Source organism: Manacus candei, unplaced genomic scaffold (genome assembly GCF_025592945.1).
Source record: "Manacus candei isolate 608988 ecotype Guabito, Panama unplaced genomic scaffold, ASM2559294v1 h1tg000069l, whole genome shotgun sequence".
Lineage (NCBI taxonomy): Eukaryota > Metazoa > Chordata > Aves > Passeriformes > Pipridae > Manacus > Manacus candei.
Window position 1 is genome coordinate 3,847,361 of NW_026138117.1, and position 25,173 is coordinate 3,872,533.

At 35.6% G+C, this 25,173-nt stretch overlaps 1 protein-coding gene across 5 annotated transcripts in view; it reads right to left on the minus strand.

Moving 5' to 3' along the window:
* The window catches only part of REV1 (REV1 DNA directed polymerase), a 72,113-nt gene that overhangs the window by 23,810 nt on the left and 23,130 nt on the right, over nt 1–25,173 (minus strand). For 3 of the 5 annotated variants that reach the window (XM_051806782.1, XM_051806787.1, XM_051806783.1), the window contains 13 exons: nt 24,086–24,235; nt 21,164–21,876; nt 19,263–19,370; nt 17,644–17,760; nt 12,915–13,047; nt 11,849–11,977; nt 11,033–11,187; nt 10,074–10,193; nt 8,437–8,657; nt 7,251–7,423; nt 4,587–4,689; nt 2,288–2,444; nt 1,719–1,921 (listed from right to left, as the gene is read on the minus strand). In XM_051806782.1, the coding sequence (XP_051662742.1) occupies nt 1,719–1,921; nt 2,288–2,444; nt 4,587–4,689; nt 7,251–7,423; nt 8,437–8,657; nt 10,074–10,193; nt 11,033–11,187; nt 11,849–11,977; nt 12,915–13,047; nt 17,644–17,760; nt 19,263–19,370; nt 21,164–21,876; nt 24,086–24,235 (2,482 nt within the window). The remainder of the gene's footprint in view (nt 1–1,718; nt 1,922–2,287; nt 2,445–4,586; nt 4,690–7,250; nt 7,424–8,436; nt 8,658–10,073; nt 10,194–11,032; nt 11,188–11,848; nt 11,978–12,914; nt 13,048–17,643; nt 17,761–19,262; nt 19,371–21,163; nt 21,877–24,085; nt 24,236–25,173) is intronic. The other 2 variants (XM_051806785.1, XM_051806786.1) reach the window with 1 other exon arrangement.

Consider the following 25,173-nt stretch of genomic DNA (forward strand, 5'->3'; position numbering starts at 1 on the left):
CCTGAATTTTTCCAAAATCCCTTACATTTTAACCAGTGTATGCAAACACAATTAGGAACCTGACAATTACACTCCGCAGCAGCAAAATATCATTTAAGACTAAGCAGCTCAGTAAATATGAATGCTCAGTTTTATCTTTTCACAACGTTCAGTCTTCTCATCACAAATCACAGACAGCGTTTCCTCCACAGTTACCTAGAGATAAGGAAACCCAAATTCTGAGTTCAAATTATACAGGCACCATGCTGATATGAATACTGAAGTGGTGTTTGGTACAAAGCAATTAATCTCTTTCTTTATACAGTTCTAGGGTACATGTTACTGATTTACTTTAATGGTATTATGTATGTTTGCATAGTCAGACTCTTGTCAGAGATTTTGATAATGAAATAAGCTTTTACTTAGTATCAATTATTGACTCTAAACAACTGAGAAGATCCCTCAGTGTCCAGAAGTTGCTGTATACAACGACAGCAGCACCAGTGACTATGAACACAACTGACAAGCAGATGTACAGCATAATTTTTCTCACAAGTAATATTTGAGTAAAAACATGTAGATAAACACCAGTGTTTGCCTGTAAGTTCTGCTGAATAAGACTCCATAGCAGTGCTAGAACACTTTACATTTTGCCTTTAGGAAGAAGATTTGGAACTTAAGACCAGATTCTGGATTTACAGAGAAGAACCACAAATACCTAGGAAAATCTACTTGCCTTATGCTAACTGAGAGATTTTGATGAAAACTGTGGCATTGTTAATCACTTCAGTTACTCTTCTACGTTCTGTTTGTGTTCACTCGTTCCAAATTTGCTACATATATAAAACTCTACAAATATTTTCTGGGAATCCTGGGTGTAAAATACCTTGCTGTTGCTTTCCTAGCACACAGTACACAAAAAGCAGGGTGGCACTAACCTTCATCACTCCTTCCCTGTACCAAATTTTGTATTATATTCTGTATTATAGTATGGTTAAAAGCAAAAGGAAAGATGAGCACATCGTGCCATAAGGCCACCAAGGTTTTAGGACCTCTACTACACAGTCAGTGCACTTTGCACTTGTTTATACATATTCCCTCTGTAGCAGTCTGAGTGTACAGAGCTTCACATTGTTCAGTCAAATTACTTTTAGATCCTGAGCTGGTTTGGTTATTGCATTATAGCAACAAGTTTTCTGCCGAAAGCGTAATTTGCTTCTCAAAAATGTATAAATATGTGGAAAAGCTGTTATAAGAACATCAACAAATGCTTTCACAGATTTAAATTACAGAAATTAAAATGACAGACTTTTACAGAAGAGCAAGTAAATCTGCTTATACCTAAAATACCTATAAAATTCAGTGCAGCTGGCTCACAGTAGACCCTTCTAACAGATGTCTACTTGAATAACATGTGGAAATAAAAGGCTCTCCATTTGCTAAAATGTACCAAAAAAAAATCCCCCAAACCCTTAGAAATATTTTACTTAAATAAAGATTGTCTTCCTCTCATATAAACAGTATATCCTGTACAAATGTTAAATGTGCATCTTAACTTCAACATTATTTATTTTATTAAGGCAAAGTAGTTTTGCATCAATAACAGTTACTTACTGTGCATCATACTATACTAGAACTCTTTTTATTTAAAAAGAGCTCCTTTTCAGTCTATCCAAGTAACATAGACAATCCCAAGTTATTAAAATACACTGCAGATGATTAATATTCTCAGGTTTTACCTGGGAAGCAGATGGAACTTCAATACTCAAATTAAGCCTGGATTTTACGCTGATGGGAGAATGCATGCCATTCCATTTGACAGCAGACTCGGTGTTGTTGGCATTAGAATTGAGACCAGGTGTGAGATGGGTACCACGAGATGGAAGAAAAGTGCAGGTTCTTGAATTAGAAGATATTTCGAGGTCCATAGCAGCCACAAATACTGTACATATGAAAACAAAATACCGAATGATCATCTAATAGTTAAAAATACTCTGAAGATTCAAGACACAGTGAAGTTAGTTTCCAGTGTTACTTGCTAAAGAGTTTACACAATATATAGCATAATTATAACACTTCCTATTTCAAAGTATCCTTTGTTACAATTAATTAAAAAAAGTTTGGAATAACCTTATACAAATATTTATTAGTAGCATTTTCATTTGCAGCAGCGTAATCCACTCTCAGAAAGTTTATGTTAAATAATTTATACTGGTAAAATACTGAATAAGTATTCCAAAGGATAATCTATGTTGGGATCCTTCAGAACTGATCATTATCACACACGCCAAGTACAAAGCTTACTGACCTTCCTTATGTTCTTCTTCTGAGTGTTTTTTTGCTTTCTGAACATGAAAAAGATCAATAACTGAATGTGATCCACCAGGTAAATGTCCAGATTGTACTGCTGAGTGAGCCGAAGTGGTTTTACTGATGGGAACTAACTGTTGTACCTGAATTCCAACCTAAATCCAAAACATAAATACACTCATTTGAAGAAGCTTAAAATAAAAAAAATAAAGTGAATAAAAAAATCTGTAATTCTATCACAATAGCACTGCCTTCTTTGGAATTGGCTGCTTGCTGTGTGTGGGGGAGAGGACAAATAAAAGTATGCTGAAATACACACAAACGGCCACTAAAAACAACCCAAACAAATCCCAGGATCATCCAGCACAATCCAACAACTAAGAAATTAAAATGATAATACCATCTTCTCTGATATAGACAAAGTGCTGTCAACAGGATCATGAAACAATGTGTTTATTATGAAATTTCTTACACACTAAGAGATATAGAATTAGTGACCAGGAAGTGATTAGTATTAAATCTGGCTACCCACACAAGAAAGCAATGTTTTCCCCAAGGACAATGTATATTATATCCATCACTTAAGTCTATAAATGAAAAAAATAATATTGCTTCACTTCTAGACATGGTTTTCAGAAAGTCTCAATGGATTAAAGTACCTTGGTGGAAGTAGTGTTTTTCAAGACAACCTAATTTTTCATGTAACTTCTAAATACCAAATGAATAGGGGGTCAAAAACAGGGTCCAACTAAGAATGCACTGGTACACTGTGTGAGCTTATTGCAAATCCTCCATAATTTTTAAGAAAAAAACTGGGTACTTAGAAAAAATTGTATATAGGACTCAGAAAGCACAAAGGAGCTAGTGTATATTTCTACCAGATCTTCTTCTATAATTACACAGCAGTAATTTTTTTATTAACAGTTTCTTAGTTGCAATAATGGGAAATGACCTCATCACTGTAAAAAGTTTTTCTTTGTGCTTTTTGTTTTTGCTTTGGAATATTTCAAGGTTTGAGTTCTAGAACTTAAACAAAGCCTTTGGAATATTGTATTTGATGTGTTGAACAGCTTTGCCTTGGGTTTTTTTCTGCCTTTTAGGACAAGAGCCTGAGTTCAAGTGTTATGTGAAGTCCATTGCACAACTGAATGCATTTATCTGCCCGAGTGTGGGCACAAACAACTAATGGTATCAGCTCAGAATCTTTTCTAGAAAGACAGAAAAAAGACACTGAAGCATGGCTCACCTCATGTATAAAGCTTAAGGGGACTAGCTCCTGCACAGACATATACATTGGGGGTGTCTGAAGTCAGCTGAAAGGACAACCACTAAGGGATCCTGAATGGTTCTGAACTTTTTTTTATAATCTAGAACTGAATGGCCCCTCCAGTACTCAACAGGGCCACCTGGTCAGAAGTAGTACATTGTTTTGCAGAACAACATGTCCAACATCCAGGGGACAGTAACTCTAAATTAGAATCCTCTTAAAACAAGGGCTAAAGAAATCAGGTGAAATAGAATGACATAAGAAGTCAGCAAAGACAGCAAAGGAGACAGACAAGAAACTAGAAAAAGACAGGGACAGGAAAATAAATATTTCCTCACCTCCAAGCCAGTGGGCTGACTTCGTAAGGCAACACTGTGAGTCAAAACCCTACTTCTATATACAGATGACCAATAAATACTCTGTGCTCCATTTTAACAAATAGCTGATGCCAAAACAGTCTTATCATGTGTTCACATTGCTATGACAAACCCACTGAGATGAGCAAGACTGTTCTAAAATAAATTATGAATTAAAAGAACCAGCAAATCACCTGCAAACAAAGGCCAAACTACAGGCTGGTAACTTTTCTTGCTCTAAGACCTGCAGTCTAGAACAAAATCTCCTCTAATCTCTATCTCTGATTGGCATTACAAGCAGTATTTATATTAGTTACTTAACTAAAAGCTCTGCAAAAGTTTACAGAAAATTCTATGGCAAAACAAAATTTACATGTGCTAATAGAACTGCAGAAGATACAGTCTAACTTTGCTACCTTAGGAGGCTGTTTCAAGTTGTGGATCAATTCATACCACAGTAAATTTTTTTTTTTTTTACGTCTATGGCTTTTTAACCATGTTTTTCAAAGGTAAATATAGCAAACATAGCATGATTGTGTAGCCTACATAAGCTTTGTATTATCTACACTTCTGCTTAAGTTTGGTTATCATCTACCCTGGGGAACTGAAAATTTATGACAGACAACAAAGAAGGCTCATAAAGAGAATAAATTTCAGTTTTCCCATTAACTCACCCCTCGCATATCTGAAATGTTCAGTTTCATTGTGTGAAACATATTTAGAGTTTCTTTCCCAATTACTTTTGCACTGTCTGTTGCATGGTCTAGAGTCACAGTCCTAAAAAGAATAAACAAACATGGTTAAAAAAGAAACTGTTTCACAATCTTAAAGACAAGAACAATTCTGTACTTATTCCAGAGAGGACCTCCAAGATAGACAGATCATAATATCTTGGCATACAGAAACTGAACACTGTTTTTTTGTTCTGAGGTTCCTTTCTGACAGTAATTAAAAGTAAGCATATGGTCTACAGAAAAAAAAGCAAGTTACTTACTAATTGAACATTCTCAGTGTGCAGTCCACACATTAAATTGTCAAATAAAGTATATATTTATATACATGCTACCTAGTGAAGCCAGAAAAAAACCTTTCATACAGAAATGCACTCATGAATTTCTATCCTTCACTCAAGCTTGAGTTTGTTCAGTATTATTTCAGTTGTCAATCTTCAAACATCTACAGCAAGAGTTTCAGAAGGAACTCAGAGGGAGATGCAGATAAAGGCACGTGCATGTGGATTACAAACAATAAAGAACTCAGATTAATGGTACGTTAAGTGTCTCAAAATGACCTAGTTGTTGAGTTTTACAAATTGCCACCTGAGAGCTTAGCAGGGCAGCAGCAGCGCTTGGTTGTTCTGGATTCTCTAATGGCCTAACATTTGAGACAGGTAAGGACAGAATTTCAAGTGACTAATCAAATACATGTGAGTGACGTAAAACTTCTCACTGAGGTAACCCATGCAGTTTTAACTCTGATGGGGTGAGCTTTATGGATATAAGGAAGTGTTTTGACAGGGTGCCGTTCTGATGGTGTTACTCTATTTTTTAATCTGTTAGAAACCACAATGAAAAGCAAGTAATCTCCAGAAAGGTCTAGTTCTGCCAATATGAAAAGGAAAATGCTTCCTAATGTGAGCAAGATGAAGATCTCCCTAAGCCTTAGATGATAATATTTTTAAGAAAAAGGGGATCAATATCAGTGTGAATCTAAAGGCACACAACATTCCAGAAGAATATTTTAAAAAGGTCTATGTTGTACTATCAGGACTTGATTTCAAAGATGCAGTAAAAATACCATTAATGTCTCAGAAGCTGATTTTTTTTTTCACTTTAAGTGTGTCTGCAAGTCTGAATCCTTTGTAGTACTATGACTATTATTCTAGGGAATCTTGACCTGTAGGGTAAGAAAACATAGCAACTCATTCACCTGTGAGGTGAAGGAGCAAGAAACGGGTCATGAGCTATAGCTACAAAGCAAATTTTAAACCAAAGAGAAAACCCAGACACTTGAGGGAACACCACTCTGAGATTGTAATCCATTTGCTTGGAACCAACCTCTCGTTTACTCTGCTGTTGCTAAAAAGCTTTTCACTGGACTGAACAGAAATGCTCTAACAAAGACAGGAATACAATACCTATACCATCAAATAGCATAACCATAACATCATCCAGTTTATCAATAAAAAACAAAGATCAATCAGAAATAAAAAATGGGTAAGAGTAACAGCACTGCTTGTGGAAGCTGAAGCTCCTACTCCTTTGACAGTAACCTATCAACTGACTACCCAGGCAGAATAACTGGGTTATCCCATATCCCCACAGGTGGGCAGCCATTACAGGGAGCATCTCAACGAGATCAACAGTGCTACGGGGAGACAAAGTAGGAGAGACTTTATTACATGGATAAGGATCCACAGGAAAAACAAAGGCACTTCTGATAAGGAACCTACAACTATGTGAAAAGATCTAAGTGTGGAGGTCAAGAGACATGAACAGGTTGCCTGCTTGAACAGCTGAAATAAGGGGCACAGTCCTTGACCTTGAGATTTTGAGATTCAACTTCCTAAGCTCCACTTTGAGTCTTGTCTTTTCTAGGACCAAAAACTTCTCTGCAGACTTACTGGTAAAACAAGAAGAAAGACAAGATTCAACACTAACAAACTGGTTTGTACTAAGACAGATGACTGCAGTTCAAGGTGTCTGATGCCAGCTCCAATCTTCAGAATCCTAAGTGGCCTCTCAGTCTTCTGCAGCAAATCATTCTGCAAATACTGTCCCAGTACCCATGTCTAGAGTTGGACAACTACCAAACTGTCAGACATCCTTCTTGACAAGTACAAAGCGCAATTTTCTCTGAGAACTGACTCCAACTGTCACAACCAGCATGTGACCAACAACCTATCAAGGAAGAGCAGAAAGCCTCTCTGGGGAAAGTACCCAACGTCACACAGTTCAGGGAGAGAAAGCAGTATGCAGCAGCAGAACCTTTCAACTTGGCTGGTCACTGTAAGAAATAAAAATACTGTTGTGTGTGTGCTGTAGTGTAGGATGTAAATATGTCTTCTACAAGCAACTACAAGAAAACCTCCAGCTCAATACTATACTCAATATCTGTGGAAAGGTACACCAACAATATATATGTACATATGTATTACTGATGATCAAAACACCACATATGCACAACCCAAACAAAAAGGACTTTTGGTACTACTACTTATTTCACTGCAAGTTTGATACACAGACAGAGGTATCAAGAACTTTGAAATTTCTGTCCTTTCTTCCTCTAAATTTTGGTGCTCAAAATCCTGCAGAAGTGTGTTCATGCCTAGTAGTTACCTGGCAATATTATCACAGATTCCATGACCTCCATATTTTGCAGGCTCCACTGGTGCTCCAGCCTTTCTGACCATAATTTTAAGTGTCAATCGTTTACCCTTCATACCAGCAGCTTCAAGCCTACGTTGGATTTCTTCAGAGAGGCTGAGAAGGAAAGCTTCTGCTTCCTTAGGCTGAAGAGAAAAAACAACAGGTTTAGGTAATTAATAGTTTTCAAATATTAAAGGTAAATCATTAAGGGTTAATACAGGGTTAGACTGTGTAAATTGAAGAGAGCAAGCTGATTCACTGGCAATGGTCTTATTTAACTTCAAGTGTTTTGTTTACATTGTAGGTTGCTGAAGTTAGGTGAGATGGTAGATTCCTATCCTAATGCTGAAATATATGTACAGTAAGTCCTTTCGGAAATAAGTTTTTAAAAATTGTATTTAGAAACCCCAACACAGAATTCCAAGTCTAACTTTCAGCACAAACCTAGAAGATGAAGAGTGTAGGGCTTATAAGGAAAATCTTTTTCTCCACGAGGAAAGTCAAGCAGTGGAACATGTTGCTCAGGGAAGTTGTTCAGTCTTCATTCTCAGAGATTTCCGACGCCAGACTGGATAAAGTCCTGAGCAACTGCTCCGATTTCATAGCTTCCCTTGCTTTGAGCAAAAGGTTGGACTACACAACATCATGAAGTCTCTCCAAACCTGTTGACTTTTTTCTATAATTCCTATAAATACTCAAGTTCTCAACAAAAAGCTGAGTTACTTTTTAAACACAATTTTGTCAACAACACTCCCCCCACCCCGACAATATTTGTAAGAAGTCTAATAAAAATGCTGTACTGGAGCAGGTGGTGATTGTTTCAGCCACTGGCATCTTCAAATAATCAGCATTTAAATGAAAGAGAATGCTAGGTGCTGACAAACCTACTGCAGTTCTCTTTTTCTGTACCAGACTTGTATAACGAATGCAGAATAGCCAGCTAATTTTGTGCAAGCTTCTTTTCAGTCCAATACTTTTGCAGTCTCTCCTCCCATTTTATCGTTTGGTCTCCTACTTCTTCATTTTCCTCATTTCTATTTCGTGGCTAAGATGGTGCTCTAACAGATCAAAGTGTAAGTGAAAATAATCAGAATATGAGAAGACTCTTCTACAGCTGAAAGAAGTCACTGCAGAAAAGAAGCAATTTAGAATTTACCTGTGTAAACCTTATTCCATAGTTGATTTCTGCTGAAACAGATTTTCTTTCTTTTTCTGTACGAACAGGTCGATCATCCAAACCACGACAAAATCTGTAGAGCATTTGCCCTGTTTTTGGACCAAATTCTTTTTGTAGTTTTGACATCGAAGCACACTGCAGATCTCCACAGGTTTTAATTCCCAAAGAAGCCAGCTTAGATTCCATTGTCCTGCCAACTCCTGACAACAAAGCAGTTAGTTCTGTTAACCCTATGCAATTCAGAGCTAGTTAAGTTTTGAAAAAATAAAATTTTTCTTTTTAAATCTACACTAGGTTGTGTCAGATTAACAAATAAATATATACCATATAAAATAAATTCTGCTCCGTAAAACATGGTTTGAATGGAAACTTTTGCTGTCTTCCTATTTATTTCTTTAATCTGTATCATATTTTAGTTTTGGATGTCATACTGCAGCAAGTCTCTTTATTTCTGGGTAAAATGTGAACAACTCCTACTTGCAAACTGTCTTGACAAGGTACTACCTGTTACAGGTTATATAGCTCTGAATCCTCACAACACTCAGTCCAAAGAGAGTGTCCAACATGTAATATGTTTTCCATCATGTACAACTGATTTAATCTAAAAGAAAGCCAACAAATATTTTGACCACTGTTCCACTGCTTCCTGGGTAGAAAAATACTATTTCAAGTAGAAGTGATAGCATACCTGTATTACTTGTGCTTTGAATTACCAAGCACTGGAAATTGTAGGTATCCATGGCAACAGCACATATGTAAGTGTGATAAACTGAAGTGCATTTCTGGGTTTTGGAGAGGTGGCCTGTTACTTCCAGAAAATATTAGTCCTATGTGTTCACGTTACCAAAGTCAGCAAAAATTAGAAATCTCAGGTAATCAGATTCTATCTTTGATAATCTGTTTCTCTGTCTAGGTGGCATTATTGACACAAACACTAAAAAGTTTTTACTATGAACATACAAGTGAATTCTGAAAGCTTTAAAACATTCCAAAGCCCAGTACTATATAAGTATCATTCTGAAGAAGAAATACCTTCTGTAAGTTATGCCAAAGAGAAGAAATGATACTGTGCTGTAAATTGTGTTAGGCCATGGAAAGGGTTACATGAAGAGAATTTCTGGTAAACCTGCATCTGTCTATAGATGTTGTTCCTACCACTCTTTCATTTCATTGTCTACTGCTGCCTATTTTTTACTGCCCTTCTTTCTTTTTTTCCTAAATAGGTAAAAATACTACTTTGAACATTTAATACTAAATATATGTGTGTATACATGCAGGCTGAGATCAGCTGATCACTAAAAAAGTATAAATGAGTGCTTACTCAGCACTTTGTGCACCATTCCTGTGTCCCATTACACTGCATATGTGTACTGAGTAACAACACAGAGCTACAGGTCAGGAAACGCTTTATGTTACAACTTTATGTTCCTGGAACAATAAAAATACACAAAAAAGCCTGTGTTCATACAGTTGTATTCTGTACATCTTTACTGTTTATAACATTTTGGATCATAAATGTGCAATAGCATCTAAACTTGTTTGATCCAGAAAGCAGATTTGTAGTTGAAACTGGTTTAATATCAGGAGGCAAAATGTCCTCTAAAAGTCAGGAGTACCTGGAAGGCTGGTAACAAGTTGTCCTCTGATAAAATCATCCACTTCTTCAGGTTTTAAGTGATAATGTCCATCTGGTTTTGCTTTACGAGTTGCCATTCTGGCCAGCAGAATATTGGAACCTGTAAAAACAAAATAAACCACATCTGTGGTAACTTCTGTTGATTTTCTAGTAGAATGCTGCAGTCCAATACTCAAGAAAAAAAGCAGAAAGTATAGTCAAATTCTCTAACTTTAACAAAGAATTCAATGAAATATATTCATCTATATATTTGCAGTGTCTACTTTCAAAGTATGAGCTAGCAGTATGTGTTATTCAGCAGTGAAACTATAGTGGTAGCTGCAATTGCAAAGTCAGTAAAGGAAGAATTCTGCTTACAGTCATGACTTTCCACAAGTGGATTTCATACACTTACATGTACTCAGTACAGGTATTTACAGATACTCAATTCTAGTATTAATTAGGGACAAATTAGAAAAACAAAAGAGAAAGGAAGGAGCCAAGTGAAAACAAATCACGGAAGTCTTTTCAGATGTGTGATTTCATATACAATACCTACTACAAATCACACAGATCCTTGCTTTCAGTACCTTCTAATAATTATGTGAAATCACGTCACCTTATGAACTCTTGCTGCTATGTCCATTAGGAGCACAATCTGTGCTCATTTTTCTATTTGCTGGAAAAATACAGTCGCATTTCATAAAAATAAATGCAAGAATATCATACAGATGGAATTTTAGCATACTGTTTAGATAACAAAGGAGACATGATAGCAATCTTATACATTTTTGCCTAAAACTTTCCACTTATGAAGATCTTCTTGCATTTCTATTCACACTAATTTAATGTAAATGGCAACATCTTCCAAAAACACTTAAGAGTTCTAGCAAACTTATACAGCTTTGATACATTAACAAAAGCAAGTCACTGCTTGTAAACAGAAATGAAGTTACTTACCCATCCCAACAGAAGCTGTGCATTTAGTTTGGTCTCTGATTTCAGTGCGGATAGCATTTGCAAATTCATCAGGAGTCAATCTGGTCTCTGTAAGGATTTCAGTGATATCTACTAGTGCTTCATCACAACTGACTGCTTCGATGTTATGAGTATAGCTATCAACACAAAGTAAAGGAGGTGAAACACCAGCAACAGCTCACCATCTGTTAAAACAAATATGTAGCAAATAAAGTCTTCCCTTTGTGGTGGCATTTCCCTGCTTATTTTGTATCACACATTACTTAGACATTAAAAACGCTAAAACAGTAAATTACAGTAATATTATTAATGTAGGACTAATTTCGACATGCATCATGAGTTTAAAGGAACAGCTAGAGGAGTTGAATATTTATTTTTCATTGACAATAACAAATTTTTAGTTTTGGTTCAAGTGCATTTTAAACCAGAAAATAGTTTCTAATAGATGTTACTCCAAGAACCCGTTCTTAAGTTACTCAAAAAACACCTCTTTAAAGGATCTCACAACAAAGCAGGGGATCTGCTTCTCGTGGTGTAATCAGTAAAAAATTTAACTCTTTTGGAAGTCAGATGTTGATTGTTTACAGGATTTGACATAAAGATAAAAGAACGCTCAGAAGTATGGTGCTCAAAATAAAAACTACTACAAAGGAAGACCTCAAATAGGAATAGGTTTACTGAAGCTGAAGAGTAACATGGAGATGAAAATATAAACTGAACAACAGCATTCAGCAATGGCAAAGAAAATACGCTTGATAATCCTACCATGAAAGATCACATAAACAAACAGCAAGTTACCTTGCTAATATTTCATATACTGTCCGCGCAACTTCTTTGTATGCATCAAAGTCATACGAAACCGCTTGAAGATTTGGACACAGCTTTTTTGCTTGGCCAAAAAACATTCCATTCTTTATGCCAACTTGTCTGAAATTAAATAATAAAAAAACCTCAAGTAAACACAGTGAAAACTTTTCCACAAATTAATAGGGAGTATTTTCAAATTAATTATTTGTCTTTTCCCCAAAAGATGGGAAATGGAACTCAGTCTAACTGCTAGCAATTTAATAGGTAATAAAATAACTGCAAACAGAGTATTTGAATCAGCTGTGTAATATTCAGCCATGGAGCATGAACAACCTGCCTTAAGGCAAATGCTGAGGACAAAGACTCCAAAAAGCACTCCTTGCTATCTTCTGCCTCAAATTAAAACCAAACACATACTATAGTGACTAAGATAGCTGGATCTTATATTCCAAGGTGCAAGCTTACATAATTAGGCTCCTGTTAATAAATAAACTTTAACTTTCTGAGATACAAATAGAAGCCTGCCTATCCTAGCAAGCTCAAGAAAGGTTCCAATGAAGAAATAATTTCTGGAGTATTATTTCCATCAGAGAAAAAGACTGTATTTCTAACACTGTGCTTATATTTATAAAAGTTGTTTCATACTCTAAAGATTTATAAGTTATGTTATTGGACATGCTCAGCATAGTCTCTGCAAGGAATGCTTTTAAGTTTAGTAGTCACACTTTCTGTCTTATTTTAAGTAAAACCTTCCATATGTGTCATTAATTCTATAAAATAATGCAATTTCGATATAAAGACATGAAGATAACATTATGAAATCAACAGCATAAGGTTTTCTTTAATGGGCTTTATTTCAAGTAACATGTAGGTTGAGAGCTATTGAGTAGCATCTAAAAAGAAGCATCATCCATAGGGAAGACCTTCTGTTAAATTCTAACAACCTATGTAACTACAATGTCAAACACATAAAACTTCCTCTCTAGATAAATTTAAAGAAACTAACAACTGCTATTTTTGGACATCTTATGCAAACTACTGAGTAACTTTTACCTACCTGGCTTCATAACTACAGGAAGCTATTTCAGCCATGGACAGAACAGTGAGATCGAAGTCAGCTCCATTTAAATGTGCGGAATCCGGATGCTCCCAGACTGATGAGTCCAATTTATCAGGTACTTTAATTTCTGCTGGGAAAATAAAATTTATCTTTAGGTTATTTTTCCCAAGAATTCAACAGAATGAATGTAAATAAAACAAAAATTATGCATTTTATACAATTTCTATACTGTTATCTATTTATGAAGAGGTTCTCAATTCTATATTGATTCATATCATGGACCAGAAAAAAAACAAGACCCCCTTCCCCTGTAATGTCTCTCTGCGGATAGGTCTGTACATACTACTAAAAAGAATATCAATACAAAATTCCAGCTTGTTGGTGACTACATACACCATACTGTAAAGTAAGAATGATTAGCTTTAGTGACTATAAAAATAATCAAACACCTGTGACTAACTGCTACAACCATAACCTGTAAACAAATACAAGACACTAAAAAATTTACCAACTGCTTGGCTAAACAAGAAGACACTTAGTTATGTTCCTTTTTACAAAAAGCACACCTATCACCAGAACACTGAAATTGCACACAAAATAAAAATCCACTTTTTATCATACTTAAAATTATTTTTCCAACAGTCTAAATACCAAAAGTGATTTTTAAGAAGTGAAATAACCAGAATGCTAACTAGGTTAAATGCAAAAACACTGGCTAGAAACTTATATTTCCTTTAACACTCTTATGGGGATATTAATTAAAAGAACTTCTGCTTTTACTTACTAATAATTCTCTCATTAGGATATATCAACTTCTTTCAAATATCACCATAAATTTATCTCAGATCGAAATGACACAATTATAAATACTGCAACCCCAGACTTAAAATGAGACACACTGACCCTAATTCTGTAAAGTTTTACTGCCTGTTCTTATCCAAATTTTAAAGAATCTCCAGGCCCACTACATACTAGGTACTAGACAGAATTCCATGACACTGAATAATGGGAACAAGTAAAGGATTTTCCATTTATTTCTACCTGGGTTTTCACAGTACGTAAACCTCGATATACTTGTTATACTCTAAATACAGATCGGTTTGAAAAAAATTAATAGATGCAAAGACTATTATGCTCTCCCAAACTCCCATTAGAATCAAAACAACAAGGTATCATACAGAAAAAAATACTTCTATTTATTTAAAATGAAATCCACTATGCAGTTCTTTTTCATTACTGTAGTCCATTTAATACCACACACCCTTGTAATATAGTAAATGGGGACTTTTCTTCAGAGTGCCACCATGCCTAACTGTATTCCACAGGACTAACAACTCACACACTGACAAGCTGACTGAAAGGAAACATGGTGCTACGTGCACATATGAGTAGCTATTAAACCAGAGAAAGTGGTGTAATGAGTGAGTGGAGATAGCTGGGGTAGAGCCTGATTCACGTGGAAAACTGCTTTTATTCAGAATTTCTGCTAAATTTCTGCACCTTTTTATGTCTTAAATATTTTAATGTATGATGAGCTCAACAAGTTACCTAAGATGTCTGCAACTGAAAATTAGAGCAAAATTATGCCCCAAATAAAGATAAGAATGACAAGAACAACTTCTTTAGTCCATGCCTTCCTGTGCCCTGGCCTGAGATGTTGCTGTCATCTTGTCTATCTTCACTGGGTTCGTCGACTTTTTCCACATCGCAGCAGAGCAGATCCCCCCATGAGCTGATGGAGTCACTTCATGTGAAATTCAGGGCAATGCAGAACACATTGTCCTCAATAGAAGGCAAGGTAGAGAACCTCTCATCAAAAGCTGGGAAACTAGACAGGCACATGGTGAATGTGGAGCAACGGATGGAGAAATCAGAGGCCAGGACCCAAGTCTGTGAAAAAGAAATCGCTGAGAATAAATCTGTGACTAATATGATGGTTTAAATCTGCTGCTCTTTAGAATGAAAAGGGAGATACTAGGGTTGAGGGAAAGGAAGCCTAGAAAACATTCACATCTTGGGCATCCTGGCCATGGAAAAGAGACCCCAAACTATGAATCCTGATCAACATATGTTAATCTTTTTTTCTTTAGAACATGAATGTTAAAGATGGCACATAAGTAGAGAAGTAACTTCTACTACCCCGAAAGCCTGTCTTCAGTTTGGTGACTTAGGGTGAGAATGACAGCAAGTTTTTAAATTTAAAAGTTATGCATTTTTGGATGAATTAATACAAGAAAAAGAAAGTACTTCATAAAAGAGTCAAGATTCTATTGGCACTAGATATTTGTGTTGCAACGTAGATCAAAGCCGAAGTATCAGTATCACTAAAGAAGTAATTTACAAATCAAAAAAAAAAAAAAGTAGCTGAAGCAGCAGAATTCAGTATTTGGTCAAAAGTGATTCATAAGGATTTGGGGTTTTTTGTTTGGTTTCTTTTGGTTGTGTATTTTTTGAGGGGGTGAGGTGCTTTGTTTCTGCCTTTTTACTTGGTTTTTAATTTAGAACCTTTTTTCAAATAAGCAAGACCTGGAGAAGGCAAAATCAGAGAATACCTGGAAAATATGAAGCACCAAAAACCAGTGGGTTCCATGTTGAAGCATGGATGTAAAAATGTGCTCATGTTCTAAGTTGCTCCCAACTACCTTTTCATTTCATTTTATAACATGTTCCCATTGTGTATGTTTAATGGTCTAATTTAGCATTTGTATTTTTGATATTTTAGAAAAAGCATTTTTCCATGTAATACATGTGCCTACTGGACCGTGTATCCCTCTGGCATGGCACAATTAAACATATGCTGTGAAGTGTCTGTGGTGTTTGAGAAGCCTAATCAGCAATTCCACCTTTTCATCTAAGACCACAACTAACTGTAATTTCTTTGCCCCAAAAGGAAGACAAGCCATGTACTTATGAGAACGCAAGCAGAAACAACAGGTTGGGGTTTTTCTGTTGATAAAACCATTGCACATGGAGATAAAAATTAATAAAGAGACTAAAAAATATTATGGACTGCAGCTAATGAAATAGAGACTATAAAAAGAGTGCTAGGAAAAAATCCTTTCACCAAAACAACAGGCCGCACAATCAGCCTAAGTATCAAGAAAGAAAGAGCTAGCTGCCTGCCTGTGTGCAAGCCAGTGAGACTGGATGCTGAAGTTAAAGAAATGAATGTGTGGATATTCAGAAAAAGCTGCCACAGTAAGAAACTGAGCTTGTTACACAGTGAGGTTGAAATCTGTGTAACCTTAAGCAACACATACAGTAGAAGAGATACTATTGAATTTGTGAATCACAAAGAACATCCTAATATCAGCTAAACTTCTGTAATTTCACCACCTCACTCTCCAAACTTAATACAATACTTGATTGTATTAAGTCACACCCTTATCCAGTGTAAGATCCTAATAAAAGTTAGGTAGTCACTGTATAAAACTGAACCACCAATGAATACTTCATACACAAGCTATACTACAGAAAATCCAACCCTATAAAAACCACAGCTATTTCTGCCTGGTGCATACCGAAAAGTCCTTAAAAACTTAAAGGTCAGTGGGTTCCACACACATGTATTCTACCTCAGTTTTGAAGTGTTGTTAAACTACAGCAAAAACACAAAGCAAATGGCATCACTTCCAGTAATATGTTGCTTCCAAATGTCTTAAAAAAACCCCAAATCAAAACTGGAAATTTCCAAAATACTAATGTTTCATGAACAACCATGGAAGAACAACCTGCCTTTTCCCCCCTCCTGTATCACCAAAATAACTTACTGAGGTGTAAACTTTATAACAACAATATTTGTTACCACAAGGTTGGTAAAAACTGCATATACAAAGGAGAAACTCAGCATCCAAATCTTAACTGAAATTAAATAGCAGCTGCCCCTTGTATACACACTTCTACCAACCTCGTGTTAAAAACTAAGCTTCAAGATGATTAAACAGAATGTTGTTGGCCACTGAAGTTGCCAATGTTTAGCAATATACTTTCTCATACTAAATACAGTTCAGGTAGTATAATAATAAAACTTGTTAATAAAACTATGGTTTGTTTACATTAGTACATTACTACTTGAGGACACAAAAAGTAACAAATTTCTAAATTACTGCAGGCAAGTACGGAATTCTCAAACTACAGCAGATGCCCTGGTTTTCAGGAAACAAAGTACCGAACAAACAGAACTCACAGAAGTTGCACAGACTTTCCAAAAACCTAAAATGCTCTAAGGACCACCCAAATTAACTCATTGTACACAGATATTCTACATATGCAACTCAAAAGCCAACTTCAATCAATTTCTCACTGTCCATATGCTGTTGTTTCTAATTTCACAGTAAAAAAACTGTAGTAGACTTTTAAAATTTATTTCGTACATTCTTCTCTATAACTAACTTTCTGAGAAAAAAAGTGATCCTGGACAATCTGTATTTATTTCTTATTTTAAATAACTACTTAACATTCATCTTAACCTCAATGGAAGTGAGTAAAACCTAAAATTATCCTAAAATAATTTACCCATACTGAGCAAAGCTAACTAACAAGAAGTCATGGCGCTGTGCTATTCCTGAGACCACAGTGCACCACGCTGTCCAAAGATATTTCTTTTCTGAAATCCCCCACATGAAAGAAACAAATGTATCCATGGTGCACTTTATTAATAGTTTTTAAGGAAAAAGTCTCTTATAACAGCAGTTAAAAACATACAGACAGACAGACTTATCTGTACCTGCTTTGCCATTCAATAGCTTATTCTGGTAATATTGCTGTTCAAGCTGGGGGTTTGCACCAGGGCGCAGTGGTGCTTTTCCTGCACCTCTGTTGCTAGTGACAGCTACTGGCTTTCCTATGGAAAAAAATGCACATACTTAAAAGTCAACATCTATAATAGCTTACATTTTAATAACAGCACAAGTAGGATAAGATCATAAAGCCTTTTAATTTATTTTTTATAGTTTCTTTCAAGCTTATATGCTCCTAGAGCATTAAAGAAGAAACAGGTATGAAAGTGACTTGGAATTGTAACAATGAATCTGATGTCTTAATTGCAGTCACGTGTAAAAAAGAAAAGTTTTCCAGGAGTGAAAATACAGTCGTAAGAGTTTGCCTCTAGTAACAAGTATAAATGGAAGCTGTGAAACTTCACCAACGACCTAATGATTCATTAGTTAGACACAGCAAACATCGTACTGATTTTAAAAACTTCAACATGTTTATTAGCTAAGTAAACCAGAAGAATACCAAAACACTCTGTTCCACTTGTTTAACTGTACAAAATCAAATCTTTAGAAAACTTTTGACTTTTCTGTAGTATCAACACCTCCATGGTGTTTTTAATGGAAGCTAATTTACGCACTGAAAGTTCTGGCAGACTTCTGTGGAACAGAAAAAGTATTTGCAGAAAAGTCCTACGTTCTTCATATTCCAGTAATGGAATTTGAAACTTGGCAGGAAATAAGGTTTTAAAGTTCCAAATGTAGCAGGAGTATCTTTTTCCTGCCTTTGGACAGAAGAGAGCAGAGGAATCATATGTACAGCTTACTCTTTTTCCCAAGGTCTATGATAGCTGGGTGTGAGATGGTCATCACTGCACCAAGTCTTCAGACTTGTGCATCACTGAAATTCAGTGTTTGCACTGAACAACTAGGATCTCCATTTCTGAATGGTACATTTGTAATAAACAAACCCACACAAACTTGCTAAGGTGCTCCACTAACTCTCCTGTGTCCTAAGGATGATCATTAGGATCAAGCTTCTAAACAATTCAGGCTTCTAAACGCCTTCTGAATTGTTCAGCTTCAGGTCTTATAACACTTCACACGTAAGATAGGAAAGGGAAGGAAAAGCAAATTTTCCTTGAAAAATATGCCTCAGGCAAAGAGACAATTAATTCTCAGCCTTTACCTTTCCACTTTCCTAGTTAAACAAAGCTTCCTAAACCACTTCAGGAAAATTGTTAGGACTTTTTTTTTTTAAACAGAGAGTGACCAAACCCCATTTTTGGTACAACTCAAATTTGATCTCTGATTTCTAATATGGTAAATATAAGACTCAATAAGATACGTGCAATATCACAGAGAATAGTTACTACAGATTTTACTTCTCTCTTCTTACTTTAGATACTGAAAGGAGATAGGAAGGAGAATTCCAATTCTCCCTCCACTAGGCTTTTGGATTGTGAGAAAGTAAACAGGACAGAAACAATAAGCAGATATGAAAGTAGCATAGTCTGACTATCGAAGACGTAAGAAAAATTATTAATATGCAAAGCTAATTTTGTAAGAGTACAAGTTTGGTTTTTTAAAGGCTCAACTGAGTAAACTGTAACACACAGAATTAAGTACTGACCTTTGAGATCTGGTCTATTTCGGATAGCCACAGACACAAAGAAGCAATCCATATCCACGTGCATTATACAGCTCTGTGGCTTGGCTGAGCTCGCAACAGACACATTACCTAGTATGAAGATATACCAATAGAAAGCTTGAACCCTAATTTATACACTTTGTTACTACTCACAGTAGTCATCAAGGACTATTACAAGTTTTTACCACCTCTAAATCATAAGTGTTTTTGTTTCCTCTCACCAAGAAGGTATTTACTCTGCGAAAGGTAAACATAAACAGTTCACAAACAACCTAAACAATGCATTAAACTTAAGACTTTCTATTTTATTTTGTCATAATTAACACCTTCTACCTAACAAGTTTCCCCAATCCAAGGAGGTTAACATATGTTGTGGGCACTGGATCTTAATTTTGCCATGTTAACACTGAATCTGGAACAGAGAATTTTACTCCTTTTTGTTCATCAATCAAAAGAATTTTTGAAAAGATGAAGTTTAGTTGCACTAAGAGCTACTGTTATTCTTCATGAAACACACCAAAATAAGTTTAAAACCTCCCATGCATTTGGTGTTGTATCTATACTCACACAAACATTCAGCAAAGATGAGCAAGATACCTCCAGATTGAAAACCTTACACACCTGAAGCACTACAAATATTTCCTAGAAGTTGCAAGTCTGCATGTCTATGTTGCTGACTTATTAGAGAAGGCAATATCTAACAAAAAAATCTTAATCTGAACAATGCATAAAGTGCAACAGTGAAAAAGACTTCAATACATCAAGTGACTGTTCTGCTTAACATGTGAGTTAATTACTGAGTAATCAGAAAAATGTTTTCCTGTTTTAAGTAATTTACAATTTCAACTCATTTCTTGAAAAATAAGGACTATCTGATAATGGGTGTATTTACAAATCAAGTAATCAGGTTAAGAAGCTGCTACTTGTCAACTGAAATACAGGTATTAACTATTTGAATCATCTAGGCCAAATCAAAGAGAAAATAAAAATATATTACCTAATACCATATTTTTGATTAAAAATATGTATCTAGGTAGTTTATAAGGTAACATGCTTGAGAACTGGGGTGTCAGCACAAACACAGAATCAGTTAATTTATTATCTAAAAATTCTTTTAGATGTGGCAATTTACCATCAAGTATATATTCGTACGATTACAAGCAAATATTTTTACAGTACAAGAGTTGGAATCTCTTTAATGGTAGACAGCTAACCTTTTAATTGAGTAAGACTGTAAACAAGGGATTCTAAAGATGCAAAATACTTTATCTATGTTTGTAACACTTTGCCTCTCATGAATTACACAAGTTTTTTCACTTTGGCCCTTGATGCAATAACATAAAACATTTCTCTTCAAGGCAGGTTCAGAAGTCTCATATGACACCACTACCCATTTAAGCAGACACAGAGCTATATAAAACTTACTATCAAAAAATTTTTAATTTTAACTCACTTCCAAATGTTACTCATCTTTTAAATTTTCATGCTGAACAATAATATTTTTTCTTCTGTTTTTTCCCTACAGATTTTCACACAGCAACTACAGACTCGTGTATGTTTAGATATAGATAGATTTATATTAATATTTTTCCCCTTGATCAATCCACATATCTTGGTAACGGCAGGAATAGTATTTCTATGAGAAGGAATTCAATATAGACCAGAGTATCACATTAAGTCACATTTTAAGTTAAAAAAACCCAAACAAAGCCGAAAGCAGTTGGATCAGTTAGTTTTCACTGCATCCAAGTCAGCAAGTTTTTCCAGATAGTCTGACTGTAATATGAATATTGAATACTAACCTATGTAGTCTCATTTAGACATTTAATGTACAAAGATACAAGGCATCTTCTCAACATAAACCTCCTTAAACAAGTATCTACCTGTGTCAGTTTTAAGTGCAGACCTGCCTGCTTTCCATTTTTTTAATTTTTCCCTTCCTGGAAAGACACCGCTGTTTTTTCTCTGCAGGTTGTTGACAAACTCTGTCAATTCACACTTCCACGTTGATATATGATGCAGTCTTGAACGTGAATAAAAATCAGAAATAAAACTACAATCTGAAGGTTTGGACACAGGTAAGGAAGCTGCCTTGCTAGGAGCAGGTACAGAAGTGCTTTTTGTGCTTGAAGGCCCCTGAACAGTGGAGTGGTGAGCACCATTTATTTTAGTATTACTGTGCAAAAATGAAGATGAGGATGAGTTACTCATAGTCCTGTGTGGACTCCACGAAAAGTCTGTATTTTTGTTGCTTTGCTGCAACTGCTGCATTGTGCAGTCTCTAAAGTCAACCATGCCTTTTTCAGTCTTCCCCTCCTCCTGCACAGGGCCTGGAGAGAACCTGCTTGCAACACCGTTGCCGGAGGGCACCAAGCAATCCTGTGTCTTTAAGGCACTGGTAGAAGTGTGTGTGTGTCCGTTAAAAATGGCAGTGCTGTCTTTATGAGACTGAATCCCATTTTGTTTCCGTATGGGAAGAATCTCCTCCAGTTCTGTAAATCCAAAATCGTCACTTTCTTCTTCCTCTTCTTCATTCCAGCTACTTATTCCATTGGGTGTGATCTCATTTTCCATTTCGCACTTTTTAATATGATTTCTGAAACAGATACAATGATTAAATACTGTATCTTTTATAAATAAAGGCACATTTACAAGTCATTTCAAGTGCTAAGTATTTATATTCCTAATCGTTAGCAGTATATACTTAAGTGGTTTTTACATTCCCAAGACAACTATCTCAAACTCTGAGCAACATCCTCTCAATGGCACAAAATATTGTATAGCCATACCAAAGATTTTGCAGATTACATCTATTACTAACAGCACTACCAGGAGTTTACATGAGAGTGACCATGCTCACACTAGAAAAGCTGCTGCCAAGGCCTCTAATTTGGCAAGAGGTCTCCAACTGGACTGCAATAATTATTTATTTGTTAACAGAACTGTACTACCACGCACAGCATGAATGCTGCACGAATATGCAAACCATCAGAAGGAGTTATATTTTTATCAAAACCTGTGATTTTCCTTATCTAGTTAAAAACAAACAAGAAGACAGGTATACACAAAAAACTGTTTTTTAGAGAATTATTTTCACAGAATCACAGAATATTCTCAGTTAGAAGGTATCTACAAGGATCACTGAGTCCAGCTCTTAAGTGAATGACTCGTACAGAGATACCACCTAAGACTAAGGCATTTTTTATTTTTTTTTCCTCAATGAAAAAAATCTGTTCAAGCTCTAAAAATCAAATATGTTCTTAGCTTTTGATAAAAAACAAACTACTTTTCAACTTTTAAGCATATAAACCAAAGTATTCTGCCACAAGTGCACTGAAAATTTACATTTACTCTGACAGTGTAAAGACAAAGCTTTCACTCAAAAAATTAACTCTGGGTATTAAAACCAAAGCTTTCAAGAGTTGTACAAACTCTTGATCTGCTGAAAAAAACCAACAAACCCAACTATCACTCCCAACTCCCAAAGCTAGCAATTTAAATACACAAAAAGAGGTGGGAAATAGTTAGCTATCTTGTATGGCAATTAAACCTGAAAGCAAATTACTTGTGACAACAATTTGGTTAAGATTATCAGAAACATAAATAATATTAAACATATTATTTTTGAGGAGTTGCATGGTTGAAAATAGTATATTCAGTGGCATATACTCAGCATCAGTGGATAGGGCAGGATTTTAAACTCATGTTTTTCAGACTAAATTGATAATTTCAAAAATCAATATTCTTCTCATAGAAAAAAGCTTTAACAATGCAATAATAAGAGGTGATGGTGATTGTACCACTCATGGTTTAAAATACTGGTATGAAATACTGCTTAGGATATTTATTTTGTGGGACTGATTTTATTTTTCCTAAATGTAAACAAATCCCACTCATGTATTAGAGTCTCCTCAGCATTATGCATAACTGGATTTTAAATAAATCAGCTGACTGTGGAAGAACTCAGTACAAATCAGAAAATACAGTATCTTGTACAGTATCCTTGGCCCAGTTTGAGCAGTAGCGTTGAACCAGATGACATCCAGGTATCTTTTCCAACCTAAAACATTCTATAATGTTATGATTCTTGCCTCTAAAGAACAAACATGTACTTCTGAAAAAGATGTAGGAACCTTCTTACAAAAAGAAAAAGAAATCCAGAGAAGAGTTCAAGCGGAATGTTTCTTTCCAAATTCCAACTCCTCTGCCAGTTAAAAAGTTTCACTGGTGCTTTCTGTTCTAGTTTCTTTCTCAAGGTCTTAGGCCTTTAGGACACTTTTTTTTATATTGTAATTTCATTTTTTAATCCATCTTCTCTCTCAAGCGTGACTTAAACCTTGCTGTTAGCATACGTAATGTATGCTGTGACTTATTTTTTTTTAAGGACACTAAAGAAAGAGCTTAACAACTAGCGTACATTTATAATCGTTCCTAGGCACCTTTAGCAAAAGTAGTCAAATGATACCAGCTTTTTACTTTTGAAATAAAAACCTACTTTTCAGTGTCACTAGACATAATCCTTTAATGTATGCCTGTTGCCTCCATACAGATATATTATATCCTAGGACACCTAGGTGATATTATCACGCAAACTGTGGTCCAAAGACTAGAGACAAGGCTTGAAGTCAAGGTAACTGTAGTTCTGCCCTCAACTATTTATATAGCTATACCTTACTTTTAAATTTCAGTGCCTCAGAGCTTCCCTCATAAAGCTGAAATGAACTTTAAAATGCTATATAGTTATAAATGCAAACCCATCATGGGTGAATGATGAGCATCTGCATTGCAGGATCTAAAACACTTACACCCTGTTGAGATCTTTAGCTATATTGCTTGGACCTGGCATGGCATCTTCAGGTTTGCATATGCTGTTAAAGTTGAGACCTTTTTGAACACTTGACTGCTTGGTGTAAAGCTGATAGGGAATGTGCGAGAGGAGACGTCCAGCTTTAATGCTGAAACAAAAAAAAAAAAGGAACAGGTTACTGTCTAAGAAATTTTTTAAAAAACCCAACCTTCTATGCTAAAAAAAAAACCAAAACCCTCATGTGCAACAAACTATTACTTTGGTCACTACCTTTTGCTGTTCAGCCATACTTGCAGTTCCTTCCACAACCCCTTTCCCACCTCTAACTGGATTGAACTGAAAAGTAATTTGTGATGTGGTGACTGGTACTACAAAAGATATTTGCACAGTAATGTTGTTCTCTTGTCTACATCCATTTCTCTTTCCAACTGACACATACAAAGCACACAAAAACCTTACATATTTAATTTAAACCCCAAAATAAACAGTCAAAAAAGCCATGATGAGTGGTCCAGGTTATTCCACCTGAACAATGCTGATTGAGCTCTTTACCTTGGAACAACGCAAATGCACATGTTCTAACCAAATTTGGGTAGAATTTGAAGGAAGTCAGATAGGATGGGGTTCACTATATAAAAAGAACTACTTTTTTCATTCCACAGGGCTAATAACCCCTTCTTGTGACAAGCTAGACAGAAGAATAATTTCTAAACACACTTTCCATAAATATCTACAGCAATCATTCCAGTTGTGTTGCAATGTATCTCCCTCTTCTTTTTCTTCTTCCACTGAAACTGCAATTATATTTAAGTAACTGCTAAATTTCTTAGGGAAGTCACACTTAGAAGGGACATCATCTCAAAAATACACAATAGTATTGTTGCTGGCAGTAGAGATAACAGCCTTCCCAGCCTACACTTCACTTCTTTGTATACAACTCTTCACACTGAACACTGGGTCAGAGATGCTGAAGCTTCTTAGAGCAGAGGAACCTCTCCCATATCAAAGCAGATTAATAGTAGTATTTAGTTTTGAAGATACAACTGGATTCAAACGTTTTAAGAGAATTTAGCTCAGTGGCAGATA